This window comes from Xiphophorus hellerii, chromosome 20, assembly GCF_003331165.1.
Source record: "Xiphophorus hellerii strain 12219 chromosome 20, Xiphophorus_hellerii-4.1, whole genome shotgun sequence".
In the NCBI taxonomy this organism is placed as follows: domain Eukaryota; kingdom Metazoa; phylum Chordata; class Actinopteri; order Cyprinodontiformes; family Poeciliidae; genus Xiphophorus; species Xiphophorus hellerii.
Genome location: NC_045691.1, coordinates 10,149,769 through 10,175,234, shown reverse-complemented (window position 1 = coordinate 10,175,234; position 25,466 = coordinate 10,149,769). Strand labels below are relative to the sequence as shown.

Here is a 25,466-nt window from a genome sequence, read left to right as displayed (position 1 = left end):
AGTCATAGTTTCCTGTACTCTCTTTTTGTCTGGACTAAGAGTAGGGTTGAACAATATAATCTATTTTTTCCAAAGAAAACATGTAACCCTGGCTTAAAGTTGGGTTTAGCACAAAAACAACACGACATATTATGAAAGGAACAGCATGGCAGCATCGATCTCTTGGTTTACTTTCTTGAGATAGACAAACTATACTCAGTTCTTTTTGGAAAGGTGGAAAAAAAACATGAACGGTCCCATGTTTCAGTTTTGACCCAAAAATTGAGACTTCTGCTTAAAAACGAAGAAATACAAAGATAATGGTGTTTTTTTATCACCACAGTGAGTTTAATTGATAGAGAGACTCCTAAACTAAATTTTATTTGTCCATTTTTTTTGTTTTAAATGAATGACATATTTTAAACATAGCGAGAAGATTTTTGTGCATTTCTTTATCTTTGATATGATGCTTAGATGCAAATGCAGAGTAGTTCACACTTAATGAAATGTTGAACTAAGGTTTGTGCTTCTCAAGGCTTTCTCATTAATATTAAATTTGATCTACCTTTTTTCTCCTTTTGTTTGCCATCTTTAGTACGACTTAAATATTCATGCAGCTTTGAGCTAGGCTTTAAAATAAAATGATAAAATAAAAAAATAAAAAACAGTGGGTAAAGTAAACTGTATGCCGTGGGTCTGATCATTACAAAAGTTGCATTAGGCAGTGAAATAATTGAGTTTTTAGTTCTGGCACATATAGTGCAGATACATTATTGGCAGTGGCACCCTAAAGCAATAGCTTATATGCTCCTCACGGCCTGCTAATATTGAAGTAATAAAGACAGGCCTTTTCCAATTTAAAATCACTATTACACTGTGTTACAACTTGCATACTAAGACATCCATCAATCAGTTTTTCTTTTTTTCATGGGAGCTGACTGATAAAGTACTATAGCACATTTTCTCGGGTATGAAACCATTTAGTCTCTGAGACGTCGTTTTTTTTTTTCTTTCTCCATTGGGGTTGGATAAGAATGTAACTAAGTGAACAGCTCATGGTGAAAAAAAAAAAAATCCACAGGATAATTCTGTGATTGATGCTGGTTCCATCATAAATTACTTCAGACCCGTTGAGTGGCAGAGCTATACATAACATCTGTGCCTTGGCCTTAAACTTCAGGTCACACTGACTGACAAGTCAAATTGTCCAAAGAAGATAAATTAACAGTTCTCCACTTTTTGTGATAATTGCTATGAATTACTGAAAATCACTATTGTTTCAAATGTTACTCAATATTTTATATTCTTAAGCTCATTTATCAAACTATGTTAAAGAGTTTCTGTAACTGCACACAACATGTCTAATCACACATTCAAATCATAATTCCATATTTATTGGGGATGTTTAAAGGAACTGTGCTTGGATTCGTACATGCACACAAAATGTATTTGCTCAACTTATATTTTGATATATGAATACTTCATGATTAATCAAGAAATTGATGCAAGGCTATATACCTGAGATCCCTCATAATTTATAGACCACATATACAAGCTGACAATAATTCCTTTTAAATATGACTCCACACTCAAAAATTGTTTTTGTAAGCACTCAGCGTTTAAGACTCTCGCAAACTCAGATTACAAAATACAAGACAGACCAAGTAAGTCTCTGCTTTACTTTGTATGCTCTTGATCTCCTGACCTTTATCCTACACCATTGTATAATTACCATAAGAGATGCCCCAATCCCTCTTCATGTAATGCAGAGATTCCAAAGGAGAGTTTATGTAATAATCACTGTTCTTGCTTCTTTGGCTTTGATTGGTTCCACAGAACGAATATTACAATAATAAACTACTAACAACAGAGGAGGTATTTCCAAACACTGGTACCACAAGAGAAAGGACTGCGGCAATGCAGGAAAGTTACAATCAATATATCCTCCCAGCTACCTTTATGTATATGACTAGCAACATGCACAAATATGCACTCAACCGCACTGCCTGACATAATTGATTTTGGCTGATCTCAGCAGGCAAGGTCATGCTTTTACATCTTTAGGGAAGAGGATAAGCAACAAAGTGGTAATATGGGATTCAGTATGTAAAATTGTCCAACCTTAAAGAAAAAGCAGCAGCATAATAGATCTGCAATTGTGATACACAAGATTGAAACATTTTTATAGTACTGTGATACTAGCACAGAAGCACCGGACAATCTTTTCCAAACAGTATACTGGACTTTTCAACATAAAACACACATGCAGAGTAGGTTAAGAAGTTATAAATGGAAAAAGTTACATGCTGGCTTTTGTGTCTTTGATTTTGTGTTCATGGATAATACTTTTTTATTATTTAATCCCACACAGAAAGACCCAAAATAACAAAATGCAACAAATTAAAGCTGGTGTGCCACACTGTCTCAGTACACTGTTTTGCAAGACAAGCCATGATCTGATCTATTAAAAGACACAGGTTCAGAAGCAAACAAAGATTAGATTTACAATATCATTCAGCAGAGATGAAAAATATCCCTAAATCCTTGTTGAGAACTGAAAGAGGATCAATGTAAGCAGGCCACTGGCTGTTATGACATCACAGATTTTTCTTCTCCTTAAACCTCATTCACTCTCACCCATCTTTCTCTGCCTTACTCCCTCTGCCATCCCTCTCCTGGGGCATTTATGTGGATGAGAGAGAAATGAATCAGATTTGAAGTAGTAAAGGAAATAACTTTTCATGTGAAAACATCTCAGCTTTTATGGCTTTACTAAATGATCCATAATGCGGGCAGGGAGCACTCAGTCCTGCAGATTAAGGTGGGTCGAGGCAAGAGAGCGGCTCACTGTTGCAGTAGTTAGACCCCTCCATTGAAGCCTGTACCAGTATCGCACCAGCTGAGATAGGCACAAATCTCTTTTACGAGGCTGCCTCTTAAATAGCTGTCAGTCTAGTGTCTCACACGTGGTTCACTCCTCCTGCTCCCTTTGCAGTAATTGAACCATCTCTCCCAGAGTGCTGAAATGGTGTGGGAAGCCATTCCGACAGCCTGTGTTGATACCATTAAACCAAACTCATGCATAAATCTGACTATATAGCCATTGTCACTAATCCCCCAATGAATCCTCCACACCCCAGAAGCAACCCTCCTCCTTGTGTATTGTCACGTCATATGATTAGCTTTTTTTTACTTGAATATTATTTGCACTACTCATAAAATATAGTATTAATATATATCTGGAAAAAAAAAACCACCCCACATTGACACACACATTTGCTGCTTCCCTGCTGTAAATTCTAGCAATGACATGTCATAGCTGTTGAAATAATTTTGAATTCAAGAAAACAAGATAGATTAGAAAGGTCTCAAAACTGCAATAAACAATAATTATGCAAACTGTTAGCTCCTTTACTGTGTTTAAATTTATGTTAATCCCACCCACCCTTGGGAAGTGTAAGCACTTTACAGAAATAAATGATACAATTATAGAAATATTAACAAAGAATGTGGATAGAAATTGAGATTAGTGAAGAATTTGTCCCCCAATTACTTACCCACTATGCTAGGACATTTAATGAATAACAAAGCTGTACCCTCATTAATGCTGCACAGCAAAGAGCCATTGCAACCCTGTCTAGTCCTTCCTGCTGAGGCAAATCATGGTGTGATACATTTCTAAACCATTTTGGTTTACTTAATGGTCCTTACCTGTTACAGAATTGCATATTTTGTTGTCTGTAACTAGACAGAGTTTTAATAATTTCTGATTATAAAAAGGATCCCAAAGTTTAGCTATTCCTGTGCTGCAGATATTAGTTCTGTGATCTGGGAGGGTTCCTTCTGAGTCTTTCCTGTAGACCCTACTGTGCTCTCTGTGTGCTTTCCTCCTACCATCCAAAGGTCGACTAGCTTACATGTTAGGACAACTATTTTATTTCTTTTTTCAAATTGAATATTGTGTGTAATGGTGCATGGCGGTCTGCGAGTGTGTTGGCCTTGAGAAAGACTGGTGATATGCTCACAAATAATAAAAATATTTGCAGGCTGCACATTGAAGTTTCACTTCACAGTAACACTGGACTCAATGCATATGTTTTTTTTAAGTGGAAAATATTTTCTCAGAATGGTCGAAAAAATGAATGACCTGCAATGTTTCACTTAGAAATGCCTTAATTTTAGGTTAACACACATTTGACTGACCAAGCTTATTGTGATTGGACATGTATTGAGTCAGGCATATATAATCTGTCGTTTTCCTCCAAAATCGCTTTGGGAAAGTCAGTGAACACCATTATTGTTCCCAAAATCTTGGTTTGCTTTGTAGGCAACTAAGGGGACCATTTTGTTTAGAAAAACATACAATGATACAATGATTCAATATTAAATTCTTAAAGAAATCATACAAGTGGTATTTGGCCTGTCTCTTAACATTGGTGTTGCAAATCATAAATGGATTGCATGTATGTTTTCCATCCATGTTCACTAATTAAAGACCTTAATGTAAAAATGCATCCATCATCACATTTCCAATGATGTACAGTCAGTTACTATTTTTACTTTGTCGTATCCTGAACCAAAAGAAGAAAAAACATCAACCAAAACATCTGTGTATTCATCTCGAAAAAAGAAATCCCTGTTTTGTTTGTGGTTATTTAAATCATTATAGTTTGAATACACATTGCTTTATCTCAGAGAAATAATTTCTATTACTGCTGTGAGAAAAGTCCTACATTTAAATAGTGAACCCCACAGTAGATGTGTTTCCCTTCTGTATGTATAGTCACCATATGTAAAAAATATATATATTTTGAATTAGTTCATACAAGTTCATAAACACTTAAAATTCCATTAGTGCTGCCAGCAGATTATCTAAGTAATGACTTTCCCTGCATAAAATTTTCTTGAACCCTAAAACTAAATAAGAATCCAAGAGCCAAACTCATTTCTTTCTCCAGTTAATATAAACACATCAAAGAAACATTTACATTTCTATAGTTCTCTCATACCATCTGACGCTGCTGCCAGCAGTATCCAGAAACAGCTCGATGTCTAACTGAGTGTTACCTGGGAAAATTAAGATAAGCAAGTAATCCTATGAATAAAATGGCTTTGCTAGACCCATAGCAGCATGGGCAGAATAATCAGCAGAGTAGAAAAGAGATACATTTATGGCTTTTGCCAGAATTGAAAATACCTTACCTTTTACAGTCTCATATTTCCATTAAAATATGATACCTCCCTAATCTCTCAACTGCAATGCTACATTATTTTTTTTTTATAATTTATGGTTCAAATGCATATTAAAACCTTTTACCAGCATATTTATGAGTAATATTTTAAAATAATTCTGCAAGTGAATCCACACTTTACTGAAGCTTTCACAATGCATTTGGCAATACAGGCCAAAAAGTTAATGCAAAGCAACATGCAAACTGGCAAGCTCCGTTTTACATACAGTAGGGTACAAAAAGGTGGTTCAGAAGGCACCTTGGAGTGGTAATCCAAGGCATGTGATTTAATGGCTTGCTTGACCTTAATGGTAATCCAGTGCCCCTTCCCCCTAGTCCCCTTAGGAACTCCATTCAATGACAGGAAACAAACAGTGCTCTGACACTTCCTGCTAATTAGCATCATTAGCATATGGTCATTATGTAGCTGGACAGTAGCATGACAGGGCCTCTAAGACAGGCTACAATGGTGACCTTTATTGGACAACACCAGCTGCCAGTAATTACCCATAGAATTGGCCAGATGATTGGAGACAGAGACGGACTCTGTGTCCTTTAAGACCTGTGACGTCTCTAAACATCTTCCTTTTTACCTCTTTTTACCTTCATTTTTCTTTTACAAATATATTTAGAGGCAAAAAAAAAAATGTGCTCAGATGGGAAACAAATATGCAGTCATTTCTTACCATTCTAATTAGGAACCTAAAGTTTACAAAGCTCTGGGCTGAGATTTAACTAAAATGTGTGACTAAATGGGACGATGTGCCTGCGTATCTGTTGCCAGAGGCTTGTGCATGCACACTGGAGACAAAAATATCGCACTGAGTGTAAAATAATGATGGGGGGGGGGCAAAAAAAAACTACGCCACACACCCTGATGTCATGTACAAAAAATTCTGCTTTTTTTGCCTAAGTGCTGGTAATCAGATGTTGTTTGATCCAGATCTGTGAAGCTTGTGAGAGTCTTTGAAGATGTTGACAGAAAACTCCATGTTTGCTGTCCTCTGTGAGGCCGTCTGTGCAGATGAAAAGAAAAAAAATCTTAGTAATGTTGTGGCTCACATGCATTGTGAAAAGGTAATTTGAAACTTCAAAATACTTGTAAGGGAAATTATGTGCAGAAAGGCTGAATTTGTTTACTCCTGTCATAACCCACAAATGTATTGATATCAAAAGTATGAAATATGTATGAATGCAAATGCTTGTAGGTTTACAAAATTAAACACATGACTTTTTATTTATATTAAGAGATCACCTTTTAGCTATCAACTTTTGCTTAACCATAAATGTTCCACCAAACATTGACTTAAACCAAACTAAGCCTAAACCATATCTGTCTATGCTGAACAGCTCTACTTCACCATTGTGTTCAAAAGTTCTCAAGCCTCCATTTGTCCTCACAAAGACAAATCTAAAACAAGTTTGACTCTAGCCTGCACTGATTTATGTTTCAGGACTAGTCCCTAGTGGGTTTCTGGCTCTGGAGCCTCCATTGCCATTTTTATTTTTACATTATGCTGTCTGTCTTCTACAGGAACATCTGTCATGAAGGTTACTGCTTCAGACGCTGACGACCCTACATACGGCAGCAGTGCAAGAGTGGTTTACAGTGTACTGGATGGAGAAAAGTTCTTCACTGTTGATAGACATACTGGTAAGAAGAAACTCCAAAAGCTGCTTTTTATTTATTTATTTATTTTCCTCTGCTGGGTTCTTAAGTATCAGCTTAATTTTCACACACCAAAATGTTCAAGATCATAGCCTAAACCATGAAATCAACTGGTTGTGTATTGCTATACAATTCTTGCCAAGAAGGTCCATTCCAGTGACAAGCAATACCATGCTGTGTAAATTTTGCAAAACATAACACCATACGTGTCAGTTGTTAGATATGGAGTGTAAAATTGTTTGCATCTGTATGAAATTCATCTGTTTTTGCTTTTTTTCTTTAATGTTTATATGTTTATATATAATCTCAAACTAATTTTAAGCTCAAACAACAATAATCTGTGTTTATTGAAAACATCTGTTTTCAAATAATAAGATGTATTGGAAGAAAAAAGCTACCCCCAAAAAAACTTGACTGTTGTTAAGTGACAAATTAATTGTCATTATTCAAATTTCTTTGGTTCAGTTTATCTACCCACACCAGGGCCTGCTTTACTGGTAGACTAGTGGGTTCAGGACAGTGCTTAAATTGAACCTGTTAGACAATATCAAATTGGCATAAATGTTATAAACAAGATCATTTTGACTTGAATAAAAGAAAACATGTTTAAGAACAGGTCAGAAACAAAGTCATTGATATCTATCAGTCCAGAAAGAGTAACAAAGCCATTTTAAGGCTTTGAGAGTCCAACAAACAGTAAGAGCCGTAAAAGCTTCCCAGGAGTCATCAGCCTTCCAAAGTTACATTGAGGGCACTCAAATGACTTATTCAGGAGGTAAGAAAAGAACCACAAACATCTAAAGCAACTATGGCCTCACTTTCCATATTTGAGGTCAGTATTCATGCTTCAACAATGAGAAAAAAAATAAAAATAAAAAAAATTTAAAAATGGCATACATGGGAGAGTTCTAAGGGTGAACTCACTGACAAAAAAACGACTAATCTCAAATTTGCACAATAAACATATTGACAATCCCCAAGAGTTTGTTGAAAAAAAAATCAGTTTATTGAAAATATAAACAAAGAGGTATTTTGAAAGTGTGTGCCACATTTCAACTGGCATAAAATTTACACATTATTTTTCTGTCCTCAGTTGTAGATGTATGGGAAAAACTCCAACTCTGAAAGTTTGCCTCTGTCACGGTTTTAGGCATTCTAGACTTGAAAGTTGCTGGAGTCCTTTACTCCCCAGTTTTCGACTTTATCTCCTACAAACTTTATCTTCATTTGAACTTTAGAAATTAATTATTTAAGCAGCTTGTTTGAGATACTGTACTAGACTTGAACTGTATTGATCCCACAGTGATAAATTCACTTGTAATGGCATCATACTCAGAATAATAAAATGCAAGTGAATGACACAGATAATAGAATAACAGAAATAAGTCAATTTACAAAACTCCAACAAAATATACAAGTACAGTATATGACCATTGCACAGACCCCTCTTATTGCTTGGAGATAAGGACATACGTAAAACCTTAAAAAATGCTTTAAGCTGACTTGTTTAAGTAAACATTAAGATTACACTGAAGTCTACTATTCTATATTACTGACTATATTTCTGCATTTATTTTCAGTTGATGAAACATTTCATCATGTCTATATATGGAAAATTTGCCATTCCCCTTGAGAACTGGAACTTATAGATCATTATAGCATGGCCTATACAGACTTGCAGTTGAAACTTTGCATGGTGCTACTTTAGAATACCCTCCCGAGGGGAACGCTCTGAAGTCTTAATGATTCCTTTTTTGGTGTCCACTACTTTGATTTGGTCCACCTGGGTGCCTGGATGATAAATGACTCTACCTTGGTGGGATAAGCTGGAAGACTGGATGGTTTGTTCCACTTCCCTGTTCACAACTACCATTCCACTTCGTCGCATCATTTACACACACGACTAAAAAGTTGCTTGCTATTAAGAGACAGGATAATGGGCAAAATGAAGGTCAATATTCATACAAGGAAAGTATTGCTGTATGAATCTTCCATTTTTTTCAACACACTGAAAGACAAGAAACCGCATAAAAAGGAAAAAAGACGCTCTGTTTATATTCGATTTTTTTTAGAGGTAAATGAGTTATCTCAGTTTTGTCTATGCCACATTTGTCTGCTGCAACATCAAAGCAAAATGGCACTGCCTATGAAAATGTGAATGCAGCAATACACTATGTATGGATCATCAGTTTCTATGCACAGAGGCCAAAGTAATGGTACTGTGACAGCCATAAAAGGGAAGCTGACATCTCAGTCTTAAAACAGCCTCTTTTCAATTTTTATATTGGCTGTAAAAGCCCAAACTGCAGAACAGCTGTAAGAACATGGAATTAGACTCTCAGTTTCTCTGATGAAAACAGACAATTGAAGAAAAAAAATGTACCATGATTTGTTTCTTCTAAGTTATACTACTGCATGTACTTTATCTTAAGTAGTAGTAGGAACATGGCCCAGCACTAAAGATGGCTGGCATCAGCTAGTTGCATGGCAAAGTGTATTCCCCCCTCCCCAACAACAATAAAAAAAAAATGTTCTGGCTTAGACTCCTATCTAAAACTCAGCTCACCCTCACTTATCTTTTCTGCATGCAAATCTGTGCTGTCCTGTCAGTGGTGAAGGGTTGGAGTACATCAAGGAGATAGTGTTAGTTGACTACAGGACAGACACACATAGATGTCATCAACTGTACACACAAACTCACACCATAGGTCATTTTAAAATCTTAAATTAACATGCATAGTTTTGGACTGTAGGAGGAGAAGTATCCTGAGAAAACCCACGCATGCACAAGGAGAACATTCAAACTCCTCATAGAAATCCTCCAGCAGAGACCCAACCTTTTAAGGAACCAGTTCTAACATCACACCACTGCACAGGCTGGCCTTAAATGCTTCCCCAGTATTAAAAAAGTACACTATATTCCTTACATGCTTTCTGGATATTAACTTCCTAGGCTAAGGGTGCTCTTACCACCACAGAAGAGTTGTAATGCTATTCAGGATGGAATTGCCATGCTTTTATTCTATCCATATATATTATTCATTTTATTACAACTAAGCCATAAAATGGTTTATGGGCACAGCGCCAAATGTGACAAGCCCTCTCCCATTCAGCTCATCTGAAGAATAACTGAGCTGCTTCAGCACTTGTGACTGACCATGACAAAACCAGGAACAAGTTATTTACAGATTATGAAAGTGTGGATTCTAAGTTTTCTAAAGATGTCAAACATAAAGAACTAAATAAACTGAAGAAGATATTGCCATTTGAATGTTGAAATGTTCCTATTACCTGATGAGATACCCAGGGATGTTAATTAATGCTGTTCATTCACATTTCTTTGTTATAGCCCCACACCACAGCATTGACTGTCAACAGATGTTATTGGAAATGTGTGTAGACACCTTTTCTTTTCTTTTGACTGGCATATATGGTTTGGCTTATATGGTTATGGCTTATAAGTTTTAAGCTTTTGTCTCTTGTTTCAATAAGACTATGAGCTTCTGTCTTGTGAGCCTTTGTCATGGGGTCATTTGTGAACCCTGAACTTCAGTGTCATTAAATCATGCCTAATCACACAAGTGATATAATATATATTGCATTTGGCCCAAATGTGGCACAGATACAGAATTCTTATTTCACTTTTTGGCCGAATTGACCCTGACCTGAACTGGATCAGAGATTTTTCCAGGTGTCAGGGAGGGTCATGATCCCAGCATAGTGCAGAACTGGTGCATGTGCAGTCATCTCCTCTGAGTGTGATGTGGATCTGGTGACTGGTACATGGATTTTGCCCACATCTGAATGCTGTCTGAGACAAGACCCGGCCGGTCACTGTCATAGCATACTCAACCCAGCCGCAGTGACACAGTGCAGGGCTGGGCAGACCCTGATCTGTGTGCCGAAAGTGTCATGCAGAATTTCACGCTTCATGTGACAGGTTCCATGTAGAGTGCAGTGGAACAGACTTAACCATGCGATGGACAACAAAGCCTTTCAAATCCATCACATAAGTTTTAAGTACATTTCACAAAATAATATTTAGTGCTATGTATATTAATTGTGTTTAGAAAACAGAAAAAGTTCTGAAAGTCACTCCATGAAAAACTGAAAAGTTTTCCTGCAGACTTAAAGTGCATCCGGTTATCTAAGTGGTCCTATTATCTGCTGCTCTCTTTCTGTTACTAAAGAATCCTTTGTACATAAACTCTGGAGAAAGTTTGCAGCTGCACAACAGTATACCAACTGGAAAATTCTCTTTTCTTCTCTCTTAGCTTCTAATGTTGTGTTTGATAGTTATCTCTTCTATTCAAATCAGCAGCTTATTGACCGAGATCAATAGCAAAAGACCAGCCAATCAAAGATGGTATGTGGGTTTCCCCCACACTGCAAAACAGTAAAAATAAAGTTAACATTTTAAAGACCCCTTTAAAAGAACTAGAATGGTTTCTTCATGACTTCTTATTTTCCAACAATAATCAAAACTGATGATTTTCTCAGAAATTTCTGCTCTGGGAACTTGTTCTTAATTTTTCTGTTGTACATCACATTTTTGTAGACAAAAAATTAATGCCAATATTTTTGATCAAGGTTAATTAATTGCTGTAGCATGATGAAATAAATTGCATGGGAAATAGATGATTTTTTCTATATGAAGCAGGTCTCATTTGCTTCATAATTTTGACAGAGACACTGCATTGTTATGCATTGACAAGGAGCAGATGAGCAGAAGCAGCTTTTGCAGCTGGTGGCTCAGGATTATTCTGTTTTTAAAAAAATAATAAAAACATTCAGTAAAACAAATTTACATGAGTAGGCTCCACATGAATATATTCTTCAGCAAGTCTTTGCATCAACTGAGTGCAAAAGCACAAAACCATTTTCACACCTCACTTAAGATCACACAGCCACAAGAAAACTCCCTGCCCTCAAATCTAGGTTCAAACCAACAACAGAACTACATTACATGTCCTGCATTTCCAAACTTTATATTTATAAGCAAATTTATGAACAGTGTCGTTTTTTTTACAAGTAATACATTCATTAATACTTCTTTATCAAACTAAAAAGATGCCCCTTAAAAATCAAAGAAACAAATTCCTCACATACCTACTTAGAAATAAAAGTACATTTAGTACATCAGCTTTACATGTCCATGTTCCACATTCAAATTTTAAATTATTGTTGTAGAGAAAGCAGGTTAAATAAAAAGACAGCCTTTTACCTTAACTTGCATTTAAATTACAGATATCTGTTACGACTTCCCTCCAGACCCGTCTTCTCCTTGGTGAAATTAAAGCTGCAGTATGTAACTTTTATAAAAAATATATTTTTTTACATATTTGTTAAAACTGCCATTATGTGGTGAAAGTATGGCATGAGAGATAATCTCTGAAAAAATTATTTTCTCTGCCTTCTCCCAGTGCTATCTAGAAACAACCAGTCAGAGGCAGGAGGCTTCTGACTGTCATAATCTCGTGTGATAATCACAATCACATGAGATTGTGATTATTAATCACAGTCTCATGTGGCTGCTCATCCTTCCTCCCCCTTGCTATGTGCTATGCTGCAGCTAAAACAGCCTGTTGTGAATGCTAAGTCCTAGCTAGCATAGCTATTATGGCAGATAAACAGTTTTCCTGTAACAAAAAGTTGTTTCTCTCCCTTTAGCACAGCAGTGAGTGAGGTTGATTGACAGCGCTAACACCCTCCTCCAAGATCTGATTGGTTGTTTTTGGCCTGAACGTTGTATTACTTTAGCTAGCAATAGTAGCTCAGGGAGGAGGTGGAGGAGATTAATCTTTTCACAGATTATCTGTCTCATAACAAACCATCTCAACATGGTGAGAGCTTTAATAAATAAAGAGAAAACATATTTTTTATTAATGTTATATACTGCAGCTTGAATGAAATGCAACTACATAGCATTTTTTGAGAAGTCTGGTTTGCTTTATTTATATTTTGCATGTTGCCTATGCAACTAATTAAAAAAAATGTAAGCAACCTATTTGCATACAGCATGCCAGGCCCGACGGCATGGGTGGGCATTGGGGGGCATTGCCCGCCCACAGAGTCATCTGTGCCCTCCCTGGACTGGAAGCTGTTTGTTGTTTTTACCTTAGAGTAGCCAACTCTCTGTTATTAATGTTATAGGAATAACTCTCTGTTATTCCTATAACTCTCTGTATAGGAATAACATATACTTGATACCCTCAAGTGGTAGGGTATCAAACTACTTGATACAGTAGTTTGATACCCTACTGTATCAAATACTGTAATATTTGATACAGTAGGGGCTTCCGCACTTCCCATATCCGTGTCACCTTTTTCAGCAGTTAAAACTGTTTAATCCGTTAACACGTCGCAACCTGTTTTTCCGAGGCGCATACAAATGCAACATGAACCTTGAGACGCTCGCGCTGGATTTACACCTGTGCGGTAGTGACAGAGACTTGCTGCTGCTGTGCAGAGCTATGCAGGAGCTGCTAGAATCATGGCAGCAAACCAGCAAAACGCAAAGAACTTTGCACAGTTTTTTCCCCAAACTAACCGACTGAGTTGAGTAATGCTGTTGGATGCAGGTATTGTTAGCTAAATGATGACTAGCTAATAACAACAGTACAAATACACAACCCTAATTTTTTGGGAACTTCATTTCATGCTCTTAGAAACTTCTTAGTTTGAAGTGTTAAATATTTTTGGGTCTTTTAATACACAATTGAGTAGAAAGGGATACTCAGACTGACAACAGCCCCCCCCCCCCAAAAAAAAAAAAAAACAAAAAAAAAACCACTATAACATGTTACTGCTTAAGCTAACAACTAATGTAACCTTTTCTGGCCTCATTGACTAACTATTGAACTTATCCCTCTGTCTTTTGCTTTCAATCTCTCTCAATCATTAGGAATAATCATGACAGCAGTGGCAGATTTGGACCGCGAGACACAGGATCGTTATGAGTTGGTCGTCAAGGCAACAGACATGGCAGGACAAATGGGTGGTCTCTCCGGCTCCACCACGGTGACCATAGTGATCACAGACGTTAATGACAACCCACCACGCTTTCCACAGAGTGAGTGTTTCCCGCACATTCTCTTACTTTAGACTTTAAAAGAGATGGTCGTGTAGGAGGAGAAAAGAAAGCAGTTGGAAATAGCTGACTGACTTTTCTCTGGAAAGAGAAATGAGAGCATAATAAAAAGACAATGTGAAAACCTGCAGGCCATTGACACCAATAGGTAGTTTCATGAGGGGCCTGGGAAAATCGCTTAAATTAAATTTATGGGCCATTTCAGCCCCACAAAAAGGTGTCATAACAATGGTGGAGAAATGATCGGCATAACTGCTTATTTATCTACAGTATATATTTTTTAAAAACATGCCATGTACAAGACCTTGTAAAATACCCCTTGAACTATTTTCTATTTTGTGAAACCTCTCCCAAATCTTATTGGTATTTGGTTGTGAGTGTTCAGGATGAAGAGCACTGTTAGTTTCTCTCAACACAGATTTTCTCATCTTGGCCAAAAGTTTAATTTCAGTCTCATCTGACCAGACTGTGTTCTTTCACATGTTTGCTGTGTCTACTACATGGCTTTTGGCAAACACCCCTAGTACTCCTACTCTTTTTTATTTTTATTTTAAATTTTTCTTCTTTCTCACACACAGTTAAGTCCAAAATTATTCATAATTCTGGCAGAGATATGGATTTTTTTTTTCTTGTTGGACAAGAAAGAGAAAAGATAATCAAACAATGTATTAAAGTATTTACATTTATCATTCATATCTTTTCCAAAAATCAACAGTGAATAATTTAGGTCTTACTTGTATGAAGAGAGCACAACTAATAATAGTCCTACTAACAGACTGAAGTAAATACTGGATTATGTTAAGGGCTTATAATAAAAGAGGCTTTATTTTTAAACACAATTGAAAACCATTAATCATTTTCTCTCTACTTCATACTTTAAAACTACTGTACTTTGTAATCACCTATAATGCTGATAGAATTTTAGTGGCATTATCTGAATGTGCTCTCAAAATGTTGTCATTCCATATTTTTAATAAAAAATCTATGAGTCTATTGGTAAATCATATTTTTATACTATTCATTATAAAAATACTATTTTATACACATCATTATATGATATGATGTATAAAAATACACATCATATTTTTATGGACGTGTACATTTGTAGAAGCAGGTTCACTTTTCTAATACTGTATATGTCTCATCCTTAAAGGAAAGAAAATGCATTTACCAAAACATTGTACTTTTCTTTCTGGATATTATTTAATTTATTTTGCATTACATTTTTTTAGATAAACTAGCACTTTAACCCTATAAATAGTATTACATTTGATTAAGCCAATGTGCAAGCAGTCTATTTGACAGTGAGTGATATGTATTCACACACCTTTTCATATTTGTGTATGAATCACTTTTTTCATCTCAGTAAATCATATTTACTCAGTCAGAGTGATAGGCCCTGCAGACTTATAGTGCCTCCACTGCTGAATGTTGGGAAACAGAATCTGGAATACAGTTCTATAAATCAGTTACACAAAAGGATGACATATGATGTATGTAAGACCTCAGATGTCTTCTGTTCCTGTAACAATCATATTCATCTTCCTGCTGTTTATCTAGTTCATAATGATCAGTGGAAGAAATTATACATTTTTATTGCACACTCCTGACATTTTAGCAGAATTATTGGGTTTAGTCTGGCAAAATATAAAAGCACACTCTGAAGCAATTATTTTATAATACCAAATGGAAAATATATAGGACTGGTAAAAAAATGCCTAAGCTAAATAAAGCTTTAAGATGGATGTTATTAACCAAAATGTGCATGTCTTAACATGTCATTGGTATGATGGTATTTTCTTTCTTTTCTCGGTCATTTTTCTTATTTACTGTATTAAAGCTATTTACTCCCTCCACCAACTACTCTAATAGCCTGCCTATGACTATCAAACTCTTCTAATTCTGGTGCTTTCCTCTTCATTTCTGCGTAACATTTGCACCTTCATTCTTTTTTGTGGTGTTTTATATAATGCCATCAATACGAGATGTTTATGCTTTCTCCCTCCGGCCACCGCCTCCCTCTACCAGAGATGTACCAGTTTTCGGTGTCAGAAGGGGCAGCTGTGGGGACACCGGTTGGACGCGTCATTGCTACTGATGCAGACATGGGGGAGAACACAGATATGAGCTATCTGATCATTGACGAAGGAGATCTCTTCAAGGTCACTACAGATGTTGAAACACAGGAAGCTGTTGTCTCCATCAAAAAGGTACATCTGAATTAAAGCAGTTCTGCTGCAATGTTTCTGTTTACTACTGGTTTTATTTTAAATGAAAGGAACATGATGTAGGTATTTTTCATGTGTGCTAGTAAAATTAGTGAGAAAATTCCTATTAGTTGTAATATGTCTTATTTATAGACTATATTACATAGGAACATGATTTTATTCACATTCTAGTGATATTTCTGCCTATTGTAGTTTCTGCTAACAATACCATATAGGATGATTTTTTTGTAATGTCTTATTATTCATTATTTGCAAGAATGGTTTTGTACTGGGAGAGGACAAAGTAAGATTTGCAGTCATTAGACATAAACAGCAACCACCATGTTGCTTTTAAATCCTGTGTCTAATGTTATTAATAATATACACAAAGTACACATTATCTTCACATGAATAAAAGAAAAGCAACTTACTGATATTATTGAATTAGTAGGAAAGTGATTATCTCTAGAAAGGATAATGGGAAACTACATGTTCTAGTGAATCATGAAAAAAGCCCAGACTGTGTTCAATACATTATGAAGCAGTATCAGTTATAAAGGGTAAAATATGCTTACTTCAGGGATTTTTTGCTATTAAACCATTAACTTTGAACTAGATTAGATTTGTTGCCATGAGCATTACCGAAAGGCAAAAAATGAGCTGTAAGCAATGGTCAAATACCTTAACAGGAGTAAAAACAGTCTTTCTTTTCCCCACACTACTGGCACAGTGCCACCAACAGTCTTGGAATCTATGCTAATTCCTGTATAAAAATTACAGTGCCACCATCCCTGGTGAAGATGTGTAAAGGCTTTCAAATAAATTATCATGTATGCAATAGTAAGTGTAAAGTTTTTTTTTCTTTGTTTTTTTTACTTGGATAATTGTGCTGTCATGTGGGAATAAAGTTTTTAAAAACATTGGTAATGTGGATCCAGGTAATGTTGGTGATTTTATGAAACATCTATACCTCTGATATCCTTGAAGTAGGTATGTGCTCCCAATCAGCATATTGCATTTAATTTTAGAACAATATGGTTTAATTCACTTTTATTTTTCTGCATCAGGATCAGGTATATCAACTTTCCATGACTTCGTCACATTCATGTTCTTCCTCTGCATACATGGGCACTTTCAGGGAACTCCAGCTTCCTCTCAAAGTCCAAAAACATGACTGTTAGGTCAACAGGTCTCTTGGAATTGTCTTTTGGCGTAGGCGTGGGTGGGGGTGTGTGTGGGCGTGTGTGTCCATGGTTGTTTTGTTCCTGGTTATCTTTGTTGACCTGTTCAGGATTTACTCTGCCTCTCACCCAGTGACTGCTGAAGATTGACACTAGCCCCCCGGTACCGTTCAAGGATAGACAGGTTTAGAAAACGGATAGACTGGATTGACTTCATTACTTTTTTATTAATATTAAAAAAATCAACTGAAAGTGTGGGAATTAGATGGTCCATTGATTCTTTCAGCCCTGTAACAATTTAAAACATATGGGAAAACTAGCAAAGAAATGGTTCAACAGATACAGTATCAATACCTGGCCTTCTTAATTTAGCAAGTCATAGACTTAAGTCCTATAGAAAATTTTTGGTTTGCTAAGAAGAGGGGGGCATAAGAAAGGTACAAGGCTGTAAACAATCTGTGAGATTCTGTATGGTCAAAGATCCCTCTGTATGCTCCGATCTTGTAAAATGTTATAGTAGAATACTAAGTGCTTTCTTATTGACAGAAACACACCTGTAGTGATTTTGTTAAAGTTATTTTTATGACATAAAATCTGAAGATATAATAAAAATAAGTCACATGTGTTTAAAAAAATATATTTTGACATTGTTCTGCTTCAATAAAATACTAATTTATTTTAAGCCTTTTACACAACTTTATTAATGGGTGCTAACAAATGTGGATTGCAGCCAATCAGTATTTGAAGAACATTTCTTTGTAACGATAAATTTTGATCTGTTGAACATGCATTTATTTTGTTTTTGTTTTTTTTGTCAGCCGCTGAACTTCGAGAGCAAGAGGATCCACAGTGTTATTGTGGAGGCAGTAAACAAACACGTTGATTCTCGCTTTGTTGACCTGGGCTCTTTCCGAGATCAGACAATCGTTAAAGTGACTGTGTGGGATATTGATGAGCCACCCATCTTTCTACCAGCGGAAGGTGCTGTCATGGAAGTCCAGGAGGATGCTAAAGTTGGATCTCTCATTGGCGTTGTTACGGCCAGGGATCCAGATGTGATGAACAAACCTGTGAGGTATGAAAGAGATAATTCTCCCCTAGCTTGATGAATTCTCCCTACATTTAATACATAAAGGACTGAGTAATGTACAGAAGTTTTTTAGACTTTTTTCACAGTTCACTTGTGTTTTATTGACTTAGTTCTGTATCCTGGAGATTCCCTCTAATAAATTAAAGTACAATTTTTTCATGCACATGTCTGAACACCCATTCATTTTTTGGGACTGATTTTTTAAATTTTCCTAAGGTCAATATATTAGAGTGTTATCTCTTGTTTCTACAACTTAATTTCAAATGCTTGCGCTTGAGCATCAGAGACAGTCAAATCTGTTTGGTCATCCATTCTGTCCCAGAGACACACCTCCGGGAGGGAGCGGTGTCACGTTAAATAGGGTAGAATAGAATTTTGTTAGATTTGTCTCCGAAGTTGCTGTATAGATACAGGAATTATGCTACACATAAGCTGAGTGTGTCCTAGTTGCAAGTTGTAAAACTGATGGGAATTGTTGTTTGTTGTGGTTCTATCTATTATTATTGATACAAGCTGATTATAATGTATTTCTCTCAATTTTATGTTTTCCAATACTAATGAAACAGGTTTGGAAATTTGAGTTGTATAGTACAGTGTGCTTAACTTGTTTTACAGGGATGGCATTTTGTAAAATTGGCTTTTTTGAGCTTCACATCGAGTCATATTGTTATTATTGTTCCTATGATTATTTCATGCATGTTTGAGAAATCTTTTAATCTCCCCTGGTAGCAATCCTGAAAACAAGTGGTGTAACCGAGCACAGCCATTTCGACGAAGCTCCTCCCTGGAGCTGCAGTCCCCAAGCAGAGCTTCTGCATTACACAGCAGGCGTCCCCCATGACTCCTCTACTCAGCTCCTTCAGACTAGCAGTAGCAGAAATTGGAAAACACCAGTTGGAACTTTGCGTCTGCAGAGCTCATCACAGGAACTACTTCTCAGTGAAACATTGGTTAAAATGTTGTCAAATGCTTGACAGAGGAATGCTGTGATGACACCCTGAAGGCGGAGAGTCTGAAAGAGCAGGAGCTTCTTAAAGAGAGAGAAATTCAAGGTGTTATATTGCGTTACGTTACGTTTGATATATACAGCCTTTTTATAACAGTTAACTGGTAACAGCAAGTTACTGATTAGTTACTTGATTGCGCCATAAAAATGACATTATATGCCTAGAATAAACATAATTCTGCTTCTTTAACATCTTAAGTGCCATCAAATAGTTTATACCTACTACCTGCTGCAGCCATATTGTGTAGCAAACCTGAGGCTGCTGGAAAACCACTTACTTTCCCAGAATTCTAATTTAAGGGGTGTTCTTGTTGTATTTTCAACTCTGACCTTAAAAAATAAAAATCAAAAATGTACAAACAGTAACTGCTTCTTTTCGAAATCCCAACACCCAATTTCACATACTACATTTTCTAAAAAGCCTTCTAAAATAATTTGTTTTGTAGACCTATGTTGTTATAGAAATAAAAAAATCAGCTGTCCTTAGCTGACACACAAAAATAGGACCCAACGTTTCTGCCTGTTAAAAATTTTATAGGTTCCATTTAAAGAAATGTAATTTATTGGATGGAATTATTATGAATACAAATATGCTTGATTTCTGAAAAAAAAAAAAAAACTCGTTTTTAATTTCTCATTATAATAAAGTGAAAATACAGGCAACGTTTTTATCTATTGAAAAGTACACCAGTATCTTTGGTTTCTATGTGCTTTGAACTGTAATTGCAATGTGAGGAGAGGCTGTAGATAAAACTATAACAGTCTTATTAATACAACATAAACCAACACACAGGTCCCTAAGCATCACCTTGATTAAAAATGCATGACATCCAATGTTCCATGTATTATAGAGCACCACACGATGGTACTGTTAAAATAGCTCTAGCTGAATGTATTTGGATAATGAGTACACCTGTGAGCTCATGTGTTGGAAAGAAAAAACTGTAAACTATAAATTAAATCATTAGAGGTTTGCAAGTTACAGAACCTGCTCTTTGGGATTAGGCGGCCATCACGTTTATACTCAAAACAATATTTCGTCCAGAGGGCAGTGTTTTATTGGTTATTGTTTGAAGGGCTTGCTTCAACAAGACCACCGTTATAGACTTTTGTAGTTGTAGAAAATAGCAAATAATTACTATTGTAGACAGAAACATATTATCTCACTATAGAGCTCAAAACACGGTAGCAATTCAGCCCAGCCTGTTCTTCTGATAAGAACTATCTTATCCCTTTTGCTTTGATATACAGACACATAACTAGACCTCAGTCTTTTTCCAAGAAGGAACATTGTGAAAAACTAGTCACTTTAAAATATAACAGCACTTTTCTGCACAGTTAAAATAAATAGTTTGCACTTGCCTTACAACATGATATATATACACTGGTGTTCTTCAAATGTACTGTAGGTGCAACCAATTTTACTGAGTAAAAGTCACAACACACTTGATTGCTCTCTCCATGAAGCATGCAGCAGCTAAACTTATTGTGAGAAGATGGATTTTTATGACATAGGTCAGACAGGCATTTTCTTGCTTGTAATATTGTTTATTGTAGATCTGGAAATAGTCCTATGTAAACTTAACTACAGTACTGTATGTTTTAACAGAGTGTCTATGTAGATGAATTAAACAAACATTCGGCATGCTAAGCTAAATATGCTATCACCAAGCAATGTGGCATCATACTGGGTCTCAACTCAAAATAATAGTTATATAAACCATTTCAGAAAAAATTACTTACAAAGCATGGTAAATAACTCAGACATGTGGAAAGTAAATTGTTTTGCAATGACTTGCCTTCTGTCACGTCACTTTGGGAACCTGTGATTCTGGGGGTGGAGTCAGTGAATTTACTCTTTTATTCGGGGTACGCTTCTGGCCTCAACTGTGTTCTATGTGTAGAATTATATTGTAAAGACAACCGTTATTAGAAGTGTTGAACTGAGAGTAGTTTGTATAATGAGCTTATACCTATCTCCAGTGGGGAAGGCACAGGGGAGGAGAAGCTCAGCTGGAGACCGCAACTCCAAGGAGGAATTTTGTGGAAATATGCAACACATTGTGAGAGCAAGTGTTTATGCACTCCGAATGGGTGCCCCCGGAGAATCAAGGATTTCTCAAACATGCATAGAAGAATTAAATCAACTCTCCAAATATGTTTTTGTAGAGGGAATAGCATAACATGACATAGAGCTCAAAAATGTAATTTTTACATAACATCCCCTCCTTTAATGCCTATGACTGTTGCTACAATTTGTTGTCTTTTACATAAACTTTATCATTACCCACCATGATGTTTGTCTTTAGCATATTAGCTGGCAAATCTTGAATCCTGTAAGTAAAATTCTTCTGTGTTGTTCTTTCATGTGGTCGAAGAAAGAAGTTAAGATCTGCAGCTTTTCTGCGTGTTTCTGCTCCAGCTCCCACATAGAAAAACAAAACAAACAAAAAAAAGGGTTCACCTATCAGTGCAACCTGATAGTTCTAAGGTTTGGAGCATGTGCCTTTAGTTAACATCTTTATGTATGAAGCAAAGTTGAAGGTGGAATGATTAAGATGAAATATTTTACATATTTAGATATTTCAGTGCATTTTGCCTTAAAAGTATATTGCAATGTTTTCTTTGCTGTGACAGAATGTGCCACCACATTATTTTTCATTATCTACATTATGAGAGCAAAGCAAAAATTTTCAGTCTATTTTCATAATTGATATTTATAAGTATGAGTACAATTTGTACACAAACAGAAATTATTCTGTTAACACTTCTTTTTTATGATCTATTTAAGAGTCAAAGTCGTGTTTTTATCTCGCACTGCCTTACAATTACATTTTGTTTCATATCTGCATTACCTAGCTTCTGTTCTAATGAAACCATGGGAATTCTGGCTGACAGAAGCCATAAGGACTGTTAGAGCTTGTAGTTCTTTATTTTTACTTTATGGGTGCCCAAGAAAGCCATCTACATGGGCACATCTTTGTCAGCCTGCATGTATGGGTGTGTGTGTGTGCGGGGGTGTGTGTGTGTGTGCTTTTGGGGAGAAGAACTAAGAACAAAGAAACCTTTCAGCATTTTTTTGTTTACTCACCACTTTTCTGAGAGCAGCCAGTACCCCATAGAAGGAAACATCCATTTGTGGTTTGGCCAGAGTGCACAATGAAACTTTTATATTTTGGGCCTCCCTCAGAAAGTGTGACTATATGGCCTCATGGATCTTATTACATTATCAATGCTGCATTAGCCAATTTTCTGCATTTTGACCAACATTTTAGCTGGATTATTGACTTTTAAGGACAGCCTTATATTTTTGATTCTTTAATATAGTTTTTTTGAAACAAAATTATATAATATTAAGCATATTTAGAAGAACATTTATTGTTTGTCTATGCAGTATATTGTATCACCTTTAACTAATTGAGTAGAACAACCATAGAAACCAGGTCTAAGCATAATGAATTTGAGCAACCAATTGATTATTTATTTTAAGCACTATATCACTTTTATTTTCGACCTTTTAGGAAATCCAAAAAATAAGTAAATAATAGAAACTTAAAACATATGAGAAATGTGTTGCGCAATTTCTTTTAAATCTCTATATTTTATTTTATGTCTTTGTTTATTTACTTATTTTTGATATATCAGGTTTTCCATTGATCCGACAACAGATCAGGACATGATCTTCCATATTGATGCTGAGTCTGGTGCCATTACGTTAGGGAAGATTTTGGACCGAGAGACGGCAGGTTGGCACAACATCACTGTGAAGGCTGTAGAAGCAGGTACATGAATTTCTGTTTTATGCATCTTTATAACACTGATTGTTAATCACCATTAATCACCAATGCCAAATCAGAAATTTGTAAAAGATGAATATAATAATAAAACAAGTCATGAATTATTTCCATAAGCTGCAATATGATTAAAAATGGATTTTTGTCTATTTGTCATATTAGACACATATGCACTTATCTAAAAAATTCTGAAATTAAACCTTACATTATTCTGACACAATTTAGTTTATAATAAGTTGAAACTTCATTGACATTATTACTAAACTACATTATTACTAAAGTAGTAATAGTTGAGATGCAATGTAACATATTGAACATATGGAGTTGTTTGGACTCCTTTTGATGAAATGTTTACACTGTTATGAGCCACAAACGCAAATTATAAACATTGTCTTTAATCTGTACTAGATAAAGTTTTAGTTTCTCAAAAATATGGTCATCATTGGTAATGATGACCATATTACAGATAATATGGTAATATGGTCATCTACAGGAGCATATATAGATGACCATGTAGATGTAGATCTACATGGACACATGTAGATGACCATGTCGTGATTGTGCTTGCTTATAATCAAATCAACACACCAGTGATGTATGTGGTTGTATAAATAACATAGCACTTGTATGGTATGCTAATTGTCTTTTAAATCAAAGCTCTTGATGTACTCATGAGGGACATCTTAGTTGTTGGTGTAGTCATCCATGCACTTGATTTTTTTTTTTTTATTCCAGTGGGAAAATAAAGTAATCATTTTACTCTTTCAACTTACAAAACACAATACTAAAAATGATTGGAGAACATTTCTTTTTTCATCTCAATGGGTGTTTGTCATAGTAGAGAAATAAAGAATGTAATAACTTATATAGCAGGAAAGTTATTACTATGCCATTAGAAGAAAACTTGAAAATGGATAAGACCTGGAGTTTCTCTCTTTTTCAATCTTATTCAGATGGAGTGATTTTGGGATTGTAGTGATGGCTGAATAGATTGGATTCTGCATCTGACAGAGATTTTGCATCACACTGAGAGGGACAAAGGAAACAATGCCATAAACAAGACAAAATTAAAAAATTCTTTATATTTGTTCCTGCTGTGTTTCTCCCCACAATCTCATTTCTTTAATAATCACTACAACCAAAACCAAATTGAATGCAGTGTTACCCTACACAAATGTTTAGGCAAAACCTAAGCAGTTTGAATCCTCCTGGACTAATTGGTTTCTTTTTGTGCATGACACTATGGCGTAGGCACATTTAAATGGTAATTGAACATTTAATGCTGCCCAGCACCTTTCAGTGTTAGACATAAACACATGCCTGCGCTCGAAAGATAAAGCTTCTTGCACTGACAACCACAGAAACATCTACATAGACAAAGTCTGTGGTCAGTGGCATTAGAATGCCCACCCAGTATGTTTCTTTATCGCCTGTTAGCTCACAAAGTCTGGAGAGCTCAGACACACAGACAGGCAAGAGAAAAGAAAGGGGAAAACATAGACACAAAGAAAAAATAAGGTCACAAGAGAGATGGAAATTGGAAGAGGTTTTGACTGTTTATTATTTAAAAGAGGCTACTTGGAGCATTTAAACAACTATCTTCATGTTAACCATAATTATTTTATTCTCCTTTAGGACTAAGAGAGCCACAAGGTCAAGTTGTTTGAAGACACTGTTAAAGTCTTATTTGTGGCATTACCCTCAATTATTCCAGTCCATTATAGACCTTTGAACTTCTTTATTGTGCGTATATCAGTATTGCACAAGAGAAAACAGCTTCCTGACAGTTCATATTCAGTGAATCTTAAGGTTAAAGTGTACCCTAAAAGTGAACTAAATGTCTCGTGCATGTAGTCTTAGGAAAGTTACTTTTGTTAAAATTCAAACACATATCCTGCTAATTCTAAACATTTGCAAACACAGCATGTCTTCAACTTTACCCAATTAATAGTCTTCAGTTATGTCTGCAGACACTGGTACAATGAAAGATGAAACAACCTCTCATCTGTATAATGCTTGTCTTCCATGTACGGAGTGCAGTACCTTCCGAGTACAAGAGAAGCGTTTAATACACTGTCACTAGCTGAGTACTCAAGTTTCTTGGCAGTCTCCTCTATAGAAATGTACCAGGTTAAGTTGGAGTGACATATAATTTTCGAGAACTGATAGCGAGTATGATACCACCTTGCAAAACTGCTTTTTCACCTAGACAGGTAGGT

General features: G+C 35.8%; 1 protein-coding gene across 2 annotated transcripts in view; it reads left to right on the top strand.

The window, feature by feature from the left end:
• cdh22 (cadherin 22) overlaps positions 1-25,466 on the top strand; it is a 160,610-nt gene that overhangs the window by 100,860 nt on the left and 34,284 nt on the right. For both annotated transcript variants that reach the window (XM_032550378.1, XM_032550377.1), the window contains 5 exons: positions 6,745-6,864; positions 13,784-13,951; positions 15,998-16,179; positions 18,176-18,432; positions 23,099-23,235. In XM_032550378.1, the coding sequence (XP_032406269.1) occupies positions 6,745-6,864; positions 13,784-13,951; positions 15,998-16,179; positions 18,176-18,432; positions 23,099-23,235 (864 nt within the window). The remainder of the gene's footprint in view (positions 1-6,744; positions 6,865-13,783; positions 13,952-15,997; positions 16,180-18,175; positions 18,433-23,098; positions 23,236-25,466) is intronic.